The sequence below is a fragment of the Peromyscus leucopus genome, chromosome 11 (genome assembly GCF_004664715.2).
Source record: "Peromyscus leucopus breed LL Stock chromosome 11, UCI_PerLeu_2.1, whole genome shotgun sequence".
In the NCBI taxonomy this organism is placed as follows: Eukaryota; Metazoa; Chordata; class Mammalia; order Rodentia; family Cricetidae; genus Peromyscus; species Peromyscus leucopus.
Genome location: NC_051072.1, coordinates 56,380,244 through 56,394,156, shown reverse-complemented (window position 1 = coordinate 56,394,156; position 13,913 = coordinate 56,380,244). Strand labels below are relative to the sequence as shown.

The following is a 13,913-nucleotide window of genomic DNA, read 5'->3' as shown; positions in this document are numbered from 1 at the left end:
CAGAGCCCCATGGGAGTACCTCCAGTCATCCACAGTGTGAACGGAGAGGCGCAGAGTCAAACTGTGTATAGATTAGTGGTCAGGAGCCTGGAAAGAGAAAAATTAGAACGTCAGAGTTAGGTACAAGTCTACGAGAATGGGCAGGAGGCATGAAGGGTTTTAAACACCACATTCATGCCCTCCAGAAGGCACCTGTACAGCATGGGCACCAAGTAGCCAACATAACTCGACCAGTTGATTTCCCTGTCATGAAAAGCAGGTGAGCGACTGCAGTGACAGACGCAGATTGTTTGTACGGTTTGGAAAACGTGGATTCTGCCAGGCATGGTGATGCATGCATTTAATATCAGCCTTTGGGAGCTAGAGGCAGGCAGGGCTACACGGCATGTTTCTGACCACTGGGCCTACAGAGTTCCATAGCCAAGCCCCGATCCCCTCCCATCCCCCTCACCAAAGTATGTGTGGGGAAAACACGGATGCATGGATCCCCACCTACTGAGGCTGATCTAATCAGCCTGATTAGATGGTTCACCTTGTCAGCAAAAGAAGACAGTGCTGAGCCCCTGCGAGCATTATTGTTTGAGAAGTTCGTACTGGGAAGCAAATGGAGTACTACATGAGATCCCTTTCTTTTATTCGGGAAGGGAATTTTCTTTTTTCTTTTCCCATAGGAATAGATGTTTTATCTGAGTATGGGATTGCCTTTCCTGCCCCCAGAGTATTAGCCAGTTAGACAATCAAGCCACTTATACGATGTGTGGCCTACAGATCCAATACACCATAGGGTCCAATCAGAGGACCCACTTTACCGATGTATTATAAACTGCCTTCTCTAGACGTCACTGGATAGGTGTAGTGTTGGCTTGGTATGATGAAGGCACAGTGAAAGTACCATCTCAGACATTTATAAGGCATTATGTCCCCAGTAGGAAGAATACATGAATCTGAGACCCAAAAGAAAGAAGCAAGAATGGCCTTATTCCCTAGCCGGGCGGTGGTGGCTCACGCCTTTAATCCCAGCACTCGGGAGGCAGAGCCAGGAGGATCTCTGTGAGTTCGAGGCCAGCCTGGGCTACCAAGTGAGCTCCAGGAAAGGCACAAAGCTACGCAGAGAAACCTTGTCTCAAAAAACCAAAAAAAAAAAAAAAAAAGAATGGCCTTATTCCCTACACTCTCGGAGACTCCAAAGAAGTCACCACAGTTCTGGATTCTGCAGGGTTAGGGGTCTTGGTCTAGACAGGGATTTGTTTTTGCCAGGGACATAGCAAAGAACCCACTGAACTGTAAGGCAATATCTTACATTTTTTGATATTTTGAGTTCTGTCAACCAGGGCAAGATACACAATCAGTGTCCTAAGAGCTCCTTGACCATGAGCAGTTGGAGGCAAGAGATTGATGGGAGCTGGGAGGAACGCTTACGGAACTCAAGTGATGCACTGAGGTGCCTGACCCCTGGTAGACTTTTTTCTTTTCTCTTGTTTTGTTTTGTGAGACAGGGTCTCAAGTCGCTTAGGCTGGCCTCAAATTCACTATGTACTTGAGGCTGACCTGAGACTCCTGATCTGCCTGCCAAGTGCTAAGATTACAGGCATATATCACCATGGCTGCTTAACTATAACATGTACGGTGAAGTAATAACAGTGATGATATATGAATAAAATTACTGGGATTCAGACCTCACAAGAATGAGGATTTGGGACATAGTACCAGGCGAGCAACTGATCTAGCTAGGAGAACAGGGGGCTTCGGAATGCAGAATGGAGGAGATAGTAAGTTAGGTATGTCCATGAAAGCAATTGAAGCCGAAGAGTCTGTAATTAGCCCTAACCTCCCTCTTCAATGTTTCTCCTCAAAAAAGAAGCTTACCACAGCGCTGGAAGAGCAACTCCCCAAATGCTTTTATGAAAGAGCCACATGGCTTACAGGGCAAACTGTACTGTCATAGATATAAAGATGTGTAAATAAAATCCTTTCAATCCCGGCACTTGGGAGGCAGAGGCAGGGGGGTCTCTGTGAGTTAGTGGCTAGCCTGGGCTACATGGTGAGTTCCAGGCTGGCCAGCATTACATAGTGAGACTACACAGGGCTACCCTGTCCTAATAATAAGTAAATAGGTAAATAAATAAATAACTGGCAGGCCCATTCCATCACAGTTACTGGAAGGATATACAGTGGTTCACGTCTATAATCTCAGGAGAGCTGAGGTAGGAGTTCAAGAGCAGTCTCAGCTAAGTCGTGAGACTCCGGCCCAAAATCAACTAAGCCACAACAGCAAAGTTTTACGCTCGTTGTAAGAAGGGACAGACTGACAGTACTCAGCAGTTAGGGTCCTCTGAGTCCGTTCCAAGTTTTTATCTCACGCTTTTCTCAGAGTGGTCCTCTGCCAACGACCAAGCAAGGCTCGACTATTCCCGCCAGCGCTGGACTCCTGAAAGACACAATCTTTGTCCTGGAGTTCAACAAACTTTGCCCTGTAAGGCGCTAAGTCCTGATTGGCCTCCGGTCTTTCACAGACGTTACTTACCCCTGGCCCTTCCAAGCCTTTCTATTCCTAGCTTCTTTTCAGGGTCTGTTTCTGGGGAAATTCAGTGGGGCTGGCCGTGGATTCAGAACCTGCTCCCTGAACTTGTCATTCACTCCCCCACCCTTGGGACTAACCCCCACTGTCCAGAGCTCCTGCGTTCTCACACACACAGTTCAAGTTACTCATTCCTTTCATACCCACATGGCATGGCACTGTGAGGATTGATACACTGTGTGCGGAAACGCCATGCTTCTTGAAAATCACAATTAAACTACTCGAGTTTCTGTTAAAAGGCCTAAAGTGTTAACGGATTTCCCAGATTGCCAAACAATCCTCAATAGTTTTCAAAGCCTTTTCACAGTTGGGATGGTGTGTGTGCTTTTTCTGTGGCGTGACTTATTCCCAGGGAGTGATTTACACACTTGACAATCAGATATAGACCTAAATAAAGAATTCTAGAGGACTACAGTAATCTATCATGGGATTTGGTTTGTTTCTTTTCATTCTAGGATAATAATGGCTAAGATAGTGGAAACATGAAACATGGAGACTTCTCTTTTGAAAAGGAACAGTGGTGTTAGGAGAAAATACTTAACACCCATGTAACCATGCCCCCATCTTCCCCTTGCAGGTTTGGGATAAGATGCAGTTTTGTAACTCTAGATACAATTAATAAGTGTACATAAATGTTGTTTCGTTTTGTGTGAGACAGGACCTGACTCTGTAACTCAAGTTGGCTACAGGAGGCAAATGGTGGGATTACAGGTATGAACCACCAAGCCTGGAAAAGATTTCTTTTAAACGGATTTAGCTTGTATTCTCCAGACTCATACTAATATGTAAAATGTGTTGCACAAAGAGAGATGGTGATCATGTCAGTAACCGTATCTATAAAAATTTAGCAGCTATCTTTTTATCAAGATGAACAATTTCCTATATATATGTTATTGTTCGCATTGCTGGAGACTCCAATTTGCAGTGCTTTTTTTTTTCCTTCAGCATTTTATTGATTTATTCATTTTTATGTCTCTGGAGATTGAACTCAAGACTTCACGCATGTTCCTTAAGCACTCTAGCACTGAGTTACACCCCAGACCTCTTTCAGTTTTTTGTTTTAAGGCGGCATTTAATTAAATTAATTAATTAATTAATTAACTTGGTTTTTTGAGACAGGGCTTCTCTGTGTAGCTTTTGGAGCCTACCCTGGAACTTGCTCTATAGACCAGGCTGGCCTCGAACTCACAGAGATCGACTGCCTCTGACTGCCTCTGCCTCTCGAGTGATGTGTGCCACCACTGCAGGCGGCATTTCATTTTCTAGCCTTAGCTATCCTGGAGTTGTCTGTGTAGACCAGGTTGGACTTGAACTCAGAGATCCGCCTGCCTCTGCCTCCCGAGTGCTGGGATTAAAGGGGTGCGCCACCACCTCCAACCCTCTTTCCGTATTTTCAAAGGTATGTTTTTGATTTGCGTGGGAGAGTTAACACAGATGCACATACAAGCTTTGAAAATACGGTTGCGTACAAAGAACTGTACCAGGAGAAAGTCATTTTCAACTTTTTCTGCACATCTTCGAGTGCCCTTTTCTTTTCTTTCTTTTTTAATCTGGGAGGTTAATCTGGCACGAGTTTCAAAGCAAATGTGTAAGGTCTACATGTTCAGCCAAGAGACGGGGCTAAACTTTTTGACTATTAATTTAGACGTCAGGATAATACAAAGCTGACAGTGTGAGGGTAACTCAGCCGGTTTTATACAAGTTTTAGAAACGTGGCTTAAAGTAAAACAACTAATTCCTATTTTGCAGATGACTTGAACGTTGACAGGAAAGATAACATCAAAAATACAAACTGGATCATAAACCTACTAGGTTATGTTGGGAATGTTTCAACATAGTTTCGTCTGAATAATTAGATTTTTATGGCTTGTCTTTGAAAGAAGGTCTTTTGTAGCCCAGGCCGGCCTTGAATTCCCAGATCCTGTTGACTCTGCTCAACAAGTGTTGGGATTATGCTCGTGTTCCGCCATGTCTGGCTGATAAGACTTTTTGTTGTTTGTGCTCTCTGGGAATTCGGATAACTGAACACAACTTCAAAAGAGCCCTAGCCCAGTGTCTGCTCCAAGAGGTTCTCAGAACAGTACACATTCATGAAAACTGAAGCAATAAAAGACGGTTCTATGGAGACGAACGTTCACACTCTTAGGCCGGGGCTGAATTTTCCTATTGTTCCAGTGTCCCACTGAGTTGTCCTCGGATACTTGTCCATCTTATATTTTGTCTCGAGGGTGTCAGGGGAGAACCGAACCCTCTGACTTAGCCTTCTCCAGCCTGGCAGAGTTCCCATACTGTTTACTGGGTACTTTCTGAACACGGGTGTCCATCCAGACTCCTTCAGGCAAACGTGCACGGGAGGGTCCCTGGAAAAAGTCCCAGCGTCCCTCTCCGCCTTTGCTCCTCTTACTCGGGGTTCAAGGCCACTGGTGCCCCAGGGCACAGCAGCCTCTCCCGGCGCCAGGAAGCTACCACCCTCAGCCGCCGCCTCCAGCTCCCCGGGGCCGGGGGAGGAGGGGGGCGGGGCTCGGGCCCGGGAGGCCGCGGCCACGCGCAGGCGCTGCTGGGGGACGCGGACGGGGGGGAGGGGGGGGCGGGGCGCCGCCGCGCGGGCACGACGCGCGCGCCGCCGCCGCCACGGCCGCCGCCGCCGCCGCCGCCGCGTCAGCAGCGTGCCGCACGTGCCCGTGTTTACGTCCCTCGTGGAGCCGCCGACGTCACAGCCTAATGGCAACATTGTGGGGATGCTGAGCCGCGGAGTTTAGGATAGTCTGGCGTCTGGTTCCCGGCTGGCTCGGCGCGGTCGGCGGCGGCAGGCAGGCAGAGCGCAGCGGCGGGGAGGTCGGCCCCTGCGGAGCGGCGGGCCGCGCGCGCGCGCGCCCCCCGGCGCATCCCGCAGCCCCGCGCGGCCTCGCGCCAGGCCGGGCGACCCCGGGGCGGCCCCGGGGCCCCCCGCACTGCCGCAGCGAGCGGCGGCGGCGGCGGCGGCGGCTTGTAAACAGATCCGGCCGCACGTGACCATGTGAACTACCTGCTCCGGGCCGCGTATTGTCTCCGGTGAGAGTCGCGCCACAAAGGAGCCGGTGGGAGAGCGGCCGGAGCGCTAAGATGGCTGAAGGCGCCCGGCAAGGGTGAGCTGGGGGCGCGGCCACCGCGGAGACTCGGCCGGGCGGCCCCCCTCGGCCGGGCCCTTGGAGCGACCATGTCGTTCGCGCTGGAGGAGACACTCGAGTCCGACTGGGTGGCGGTGCGGCCCCACGTCTTCGACGAGCGCGAGAAGCACAAGTTCGTGTTCATCGTGGCCTGGAACGAGATCGAAGGCAAGTTTGCCATCACCTGCCACAACCGGACGGCCCAGAGGCAGAGGAGCGGCTCCCGGGAACAGGCGGCGGCTCCTGCGCCCGATGGGAATCGCGGGCCCGGCAGCCCGGCGACCAGGGGCCGGCCCGAGGCCGCTGCCTCGGCCACGGTGCACCGGAGCCCCGGGCCGCGCAAGAGCCCGGCCTGGGCCGAGGGTGGCTCTCCGCGCAGCGCGCGCAGCCCGCGGGGCGATCCTCTCCGGGGTCCGGCGGGCAAAGGACCGGAGAGTCCCCTGCGTAGCCCTGCGCGGGTCAAGGCCAGCCCGCTTCGCAGAGGCGCGCCATCCCGAGATGCGGCCGCCGCTGCTGCCACGCCAGCCCCGCCAGCCCCGCCGGCGCCCCCGTTGTCGTCGGTGCGGGTGATGAGTGCCTCCGGGGCGGTCTCCGAGGAGATCGAGGTGCTGGAAATGGTGAAGGAGGACGAGGCGCCGCCGCCGCCGCCCCCCGACTCGGAGCCGCCGCCGCCGCCGCCCGCCGCCGAGCTGGAGTCTTCGGCCGAAGAGTGCAGCTGGGCCGGGCTCTTCTCCTTCCAGGATCTGCGGGCCGTGCACCAGCAGCTGTGCTCGGTGAACTCACAGCTGGAGCCGTGCCTGCCGGTGTTCCCCGAAGAGCCGTCGGGCATGTGGACGGTGCTGTTCGGCGGCGCCCCCGAGATGACCGAGCAGGAGATCGACGCTCTGTGTTACCAGCTCCAGGTCTACCTGGGCCACGGCCTGGACACGTGCGGCTGGAAGATCCTTTCCCAGGTGCTCTTCACCGAGACGGACGATCCCGAGGAGTATTACGAAAGCCTCAGCGAGCTGCGGCAGAAGGGCTACGAAGAGGTGCTTCAGCGGGCGAGGAAGCGCATCCAGGAGGTGAGGGTCGAGTCCGAGCGGCCGTCCCGGGTCTCCCTGTCTCACTGTCAAGGGCCGGGGCCTTGGTTTGGGGTGTGCGCAGTGCGGTTTACCCACGGCTTTCTTCTCTAGTTATCTCAGCGAGGGACCTTTGGGACGTCTTTAGGGCGCCCCCCCTCCCCAAAGTACCCAGTTTACTAAATATAGGTAGAGACGAAAGCACTTAGGAAAATAGGTATTCTGTAAACTTGAACTGAATGGATGTTATTCTGCCCCTAAAGCGACAATAACTTGCCCAGACGTCAACTGTTCTTTCCAGGTGTCATGTTTATGTACTCAGAATAGTTGTCTTACGGGAACAAAGTTCATCTGCTTTTGTTCCCCATGTGTGCTCTGGCGACATCGGCAGGTAGGAAACTTTTACCTTTCAGTGTTTTGCTGTGCTGAAAGTGTGCCACTGAGCTACACCCCAGCCCTAAAGTCTTTTGTTTTTCGAGACAGGGTTTCTCTATGTAGTAGCCCTGGCTGTCCTCAAACTCACTCTGTAGACCAGGCTGGCCTCGAACTTACAGAGATCTGCCTGCCTTTGCCTCCCAAGTGCTGAGTGCTGGGATTAAAGGTTTGCCGCCACCACCGCCCGGCATCCTAAATTCATTTTTAAGTGTGTTGACTTGTCCAAATGGCAATCGACACAAATGTGTAGACTATGAAGTCTTTACAGATGACTCAAGTTTCACTCCTGTTTTAGGGAGAAGGAAGGTCATGGGCAGGAATGCTCATTATGTTTTCATATGTAGTGTGAAAACTTTTCCATACTCTTTAATTCTTTAAATAACAGGAAATAAAGGGCGGGATGCCTGAATGGTCATACATATGGAGCTCTGCATTGTGTGTTTATAGTCATACCTCTTTACCAGCTTCTGTTGAAACTTATTAAAAAGATAATTTAATAGCTTCTCCTAATGGGCAGTATATGTAGTTTTTCTTTTTGGTTTTTCGAGACAGGGCTTCTCCGAGCAGTTTTGGTGCCTTTTCTGGATCTCGATCTAGACCAGGCTGGCCTCCAACTCACAGAGATCCGCCTGGTTCTGCCTCCCGAGTGCTGGGATTAAAGGCTGCGCCACCACCGCCCGGCATATGTAGTTTTTCAAAGCAGTTTACTATTCTAATGTCACTATATATGTATCATGGTTGGTTTGGGATGGAGAAAAGCTGCTTTTCATGGGTTTTTATTCCTGACGTGGTGTCATTTGTGTGTGTGTAATAGATACATACACATACATACACACACACACATGTGTATATATATATATATAATATGTGTATATGTATATATATGTGTATATATACATACACACACACATATATATACATACATACATATACATATATATATATATATATATACACATACACACACACACTGCTGTTCAACCAGGAAGCTGGGACATTCTGGGTTTTTTCATAGAATATTGGGTGTTTTCTTTGCTAGACTTGAGTATTTAGGAAATACTTATTTTTCACTTATACCATACACACAGTACATTTACAACTTCTTTTATCAAAACTTTTCACTACGAGGAGCAAGCCTTCAATCCCAGCACTTGGGACTCACTCCAGAGGCAGGGGCAGGTGGATCTTTGTGAGTTTGAGGCCAGCTTGGTGCAGGACAACCAGAACCACTTAGTGACACCTTGTCTTGAAGGAAAAAAAAAAAGATTCTTCAGATTCTTCACTGCTTCCCTGTGGTTTACTGTATGGTAAACATCACTCATAATAATTGATCCTAGAACTCCAGGGCTGTTTTCATTTCCCCCTTATTTTCTCACTTCTACCTTGGTATCTTTTTGAACAGAGGTGACAAATAGCATGATATTCTTTCTTCTAGTGTTCATATTAACATATATTTCTTTTAAGCTTTAAAACGTTTTTATTACTCAGTTATACATGTGTGTGCTAGTTTCTCAAACTAGAAATTGTAGATAGCTAGTGTTTTCCAAACCAGAAGCTCTTTAATTCCTAGTTGAGAGCTGTCTGATTTCACCTTTAATGATACGCAAAAAAAGTGGTTACCTTTGTTTTGTAGATTCAGATGGGTCAAAAATGAGCTAAAAATTTTAGTTTTCTAGAACTCAATTTTGAGGGCTAGTTTTTTTTCTAAAAGAACACATTTTCTTAGTTAGAAATCTGTTAACTAAATATTTTATTCTCTTTAAGGTGTTTTTAATTTTTTTAAAGTATTTATTTTTATTTTATGTGCATTGGTGTTTTGCCTGCATGTATGTCTGTGTGAGGGAGTTGGATCCCCTGGAACTGGGGACAGTTGTGAGCTGGGAATTGCACCAGGGTCCTCTGGAAGAGCAGCCAGTGCTCTTAACCTCTGAGCCATCTCCCCAGTCTTTTTTTTTTTTTTTAAAGTAAGGTCTTATTCTGTAGCCAGAGTGGCTTGGAAACTCACCAATATGTAGCTCAAGTTGGCCTCAAACTCTTGATCCTCCTGACTCAACCTCCTGAGTGCTGGAATTACAGGTGTGAACCATCATATCTATATCTATCTGTTTGGTTCTCTTTAGCAGAGGAACAAAACAAAAGAAAATAAAACAATTTTTTTGAAGAATCTTTTTTTTTTGTCTTGGGAAACTATTATAAATTCATTAACAACAAATATGTAAGCTTTTGATTCTTTCTGAAGTTGACTAGAATGGTATTTGAGGAATAGCTCTCAATGATAACAAACAAGTTCGCCTGTAGTGCCTCCCCTGAATTATACTGGAAGATGGAGTGTGGAGACTAGTTAGTGATGTCTGCCATGGACATGCTGATGGAAGTGTACCAAGAATATTTCCGATACTCTAAATTAGGTTGTTAATGTGTTCTCCTGCAGCTTAGATTCTTTTCTGTGTTGGTAGTTTGCTCACGGGGTGGGGTATGGGGGTTGATTTGCAGTATGCCAAGCAAGTGCTCTACCAAAGAGCTGTAATATGCCCTCCCTGATGACACTGGTTGGTGGAACAGGACTCTAGTCCAGGCTGGTCCTGAACAGCACAGGCTCCCTGGAGCACAGCACCTCACATCAACCTCTCGAGCACGCACTGATCCGCACGCTCCACAGCTGCTTTTTTCCAAAGGTAAAAATGTTCTCTAGCAGTTGTACGTCACTTGTATGAGTTCTGTTGAGTTCATTTCTGTTCTACTGGATTTAGTGTTGTCTTTCCTTCCATATCTCAATCAACACAGCTTGTGGAATTGACCAATTTTTTTTTATGCTGGGTATGTCTGGTAAATAACATATTTGAACAGATAATACTTTGAAAATGTAGTTCTTGTTCATAGTTTTCATTCTTCAGTTTCCTTGACTTTATCTGTTACCTGCCCCCATAGCATGACTTTTTCCTAGCTATAAAGTCCATACTTGTTTTTGTTCAAGATGGTCAGTGACTTGCTTAAGGAAGGTTTTATCTTCAGGGTATTCAAGTACAGGTCTTGTACAAGCCTGGCAAATCCTCTTCCTCTGAAGCACATCTCCAGCCCTCCCCTTAAAAAAAAAGTGTAAAACAACATTGTAACGAAGGCCACTGACCTTGACTCTGTTGAATTCCCTGCACTCAACATTAGTGGATAAGACATGTCCTTTTAATGTGAAGTTGTAGATAAATACAATTTTTATAAGTTGATAAATGTATATTCTTCAGGGAAGATGCTTTAAAATAAATTAAAATTCTCTTAAAATTGTTAGTTTTTTGATTTTGAGACGGTCTCCTTATGTAGCCCAGGCTGGTCTCAGATTTATGATCCTCCCCCCTTAGCCTCCTGACTGGGGATAATGTGAGTGTGTGTCCCAACTCCTGACTTGTTAAGATTTTTAAATACCAAAATGGAATGGGGGCTGGAAGCATGGTTTATGGGGTGCTTGTCTGATGTGAAGCCCTGGTTTCAATCCCCAGCACCGGAACCTTGGTGTAGGATCCCACACCTGCAGTCTCTGCTCTTGGGAGGTGGGGCAAGGAGGACCACAAGTTCAAGGTCATCCACTGTGTAGCAAGTTGAAGCCAACCTGAAATACTTGAGACCCCATCTCAAAAACGTAAAAATCAACAACATCCAGAACAAAAAGCACTCTTGCAAATTATTTGCTCTGCTATGTAAGGTTGTGACACTTGGAGTTTAATATTTGCAGTACCCTTAAGGTTTAGTATGGTTTACCAGGCCTGTAGTGTCAGGCACTCAGGAGGCCAAGGCGGGGAGTCAAATAGAGCTGGGGAGATAGGTAGGTCAATGCAATGGTAGAGCACTTGCCTACTGTGTGTGAGACCTAGGCTCAGCTCCTAGAACTGCAAAGGAAAGAACAGTTGGTATGGGGAGCTTAAGAGGCCCTCTCCCTTGTCTGTTTTCTACTGGAAATTTTTGTTCATGATTCACACTTGGAAATTATAGTGCGTGAGGATTTACAAGTTATACACTAACACAATATTAATAAATTGTTTTATTAATGACAGATGCATTCTAAGATTATATACTAAAAGCCTCAGTTTAAAGGAAATGTAATACTTGTTATTTGTAGTTTTGTGTTGGACTTTTTACATGGGTTTATTGTAGTATCTACTATTTATATAGTAGGCAGGCAATTTTTATATTTAGACAAGTGCCACCAAGGCCTCTTTGAACAGTGTAGCAGTAGATCTTAGTTGTTGAGCAAAGCTAAGGTTTGTATTACTGTGTGTTCACATAGGTAGCTTAAAGCTTAACTTTGACCTAGATGTATGTAGTAATGGTTTCTTGTATAATCATAGCTTATTTTATTTATTTATTTATTTATTTATTTATTTATTTATTTATTTATTTATTTTCAAGACAGGGTTTCTCTGTGTAGCTTTGGAGCCTGTCCTAGAACTCACTCTGTAGCCCAGGCTGGCCTCGAACTCACCGAGATCCACCTGCCTCTGCCTCCCAAGTGCTGGGATTAAAGGTGTGCACCACCACCACCTGGCTGCTTATTTTTCAAATGATGGATTTTGGCGTTTCAGCTTGTGAAACTCAATTATGAGAGAGGCTTACTTAAGATCTAAAAATCTGTTTACTTTGGAATGTATTGTTTATATAAATATACTGAATCTGATTTTTGAGTTAAAACCATTGAGAGCAGAAAGTGCTTTCAAAGAAGCACACTGAATGTCTTGGAGTCAGAACAGTCTAGATTTTTATTAGGACTCATTACTTCTGATGGCATGCTTACCTATTTAGTCTCTTAAATGAGAGGTGGAGAAATAACCAAAGGATGTCTTACAAATTAGGACATATGAAATCACAACTACCTGGCATTTATAAAGGTAGCTTCTAGTAAGTATGGCGTAGATATCAAGCTCTAAGTATTCCTGGTGGGGCCCAGCTTGAATGCTAGACAGTACTCTACCATTGAGTTGCATCTCCAGTACAAGTGGATGTCTGCCTACCTTATTGAAGCCAGAGTTGAGGCTTACAATGGTCTTGCGTTTGGCAGGGTGAAGCAGTTAAGGAGTGACAGAATTTCAGATGCAGACCCAAGCCCATCTTACCAACCTCGTGCTGCTTGTGCCAAAGCATGCTGCTTGTTTGGTATCTTTTTCTTCCTTTCCTTTCCTTTTCCTTTATCTTTTTTTGACAAAAGTAAAATAATTAGAAAACAGTCTCAAGTAGCCCAGGCTGGCCTTGAATTCCTGATGCTTCTGCCTCTATTTTCCCTATGCTGGAGTTATAGGAGTAGCCTATCACCTTGGTTCATCTGGATTTCTTGATCTAAATCACAGTTGTTCTCATCCTTCCTAACTGCAGCCCTGTGAAGGGATCTCACTTCCCAGGGTTGAGAACTACTGACCTAAATGCTTACACTCTATGAAGCCATTAGGAGGGGTTCATGGTGCCCAGTCAGATATTTCACACATCAAATTTGGGTTTGATTCTTCCTTGCTAAAGAAGGCCAGCTTGTCCAAATTCTTTAGTAATGTGATGTGTGTGTTTGGAAGGGAGAAGGTGTGGTTATAGTTGCCTTCATTTCTTAATCCTTCACCTAGAACTTCATTGGTGTTACTGTTCTCCATTGTTATTTACTTGGCCTTTGGCTGACTACAAAGTACTGTTACTAACGGAAAACAAAAGGTCGGCCATCTGTTTGTGTGCTTGTTTTCTTGTAATGAAGAGTTTCTTGGGGCTCTTTACTCTGTAAAAGGCTAAGATATGGTTCCTCTGAATCTGCCTAGCTCTCTGTTACTGACAGGAGGATTGATTTCCAAGGGTACGATGAAGGCATTGAGGTTAGATTTCACTGTATTACCATGAAGGGTGTTGACATAAACAGCGTAAAAGGAGGGAAGATGTTGCCTCCTAGTTTCAGCTCATGGTTAGTTACTCTCGCTTTGAACCTGAGGTAAGGCAGACTATCATGGCGGAGAGAGAGTGAAGGAGCTGGGTTGCCCATCTCTGACGGCTGTGGACAAGATAGACTGCAGAGGCACACTACCAGTGACCTGCTTCCTCCGGATAGCCTTCACCTTCTAATAGCCCATTCAACTATGAACCCATCAGTAGATCAATCCTTAGTGCGCACATCACTTCTAAATAGTGCCAGTGTCTGGCAAAGCCTTCATACCACACAAGCTTTTAAGTGGCAGGTCACATGCACACAACAGACTCTAAATGGTTCTTGGTGATTTTTGGTATAGTTGGTAAAGTTATTTTTGCTTTTCTAGCATTTTGTATCTAACTTCTGGAAACAGTACAGGGCCAGGCATATTGAGGTCCTGGGACTCTGACGTGTGCTGGAACAAAGTACCTGTCAAGAGCATGGATGAATGGATTTATTTTGTCGTAGAGTGTGAGGTAGCTGTTAACTATGGTGGTGATACCATGGCAACATGAAACAGTTGGTAAGCAGAAGGTGAATGCTGACACTCAGCTCACTGTTCTTATACCGTCCAGAATCTCAACCCATGGAATGATACCACCCATATTTAGGGTAGGTCTTTCTACTCCTGTTAACCTAATCTGGAAACAACCTCACAGAAGTGCCAGAGGTTTGTTTATGTGGTGATTCTAAATTCTAACAAATTTACAATCAGGATTAACCATCACACTAATGTTTTTGGAAGAGCTTGATTTTTGTACATATACTAT

At 46.4% G+C, this 13,913-nt stretch overlaps 1 protein-coding gene across 1 annotated transcript in view; it reads left to right on the top strand.

The window, feature by feature from the left end:
- Positions 1-5,229: 5,229 nt before the first annotated feature.
- The window catches only part of Jmy (junction mediating and regulatory protein, p53 cofactor), a 77,164-nt gene continuing 68,480 nt past the window's right edge, over positions 5,230-13,913 (top strand). The window contains exon 1 of the mRNA XM_028892875.1: positions 5,230-6,788. Coding sequence (XP_028748708.1) covers positions 5,775-6,788 — 1,014 coding nt within the window. The 5' untranslated portion in view covers positions 5,230-5,774. The remainder of the gene's footprint in view (positions 6,789-13,913) is intronic.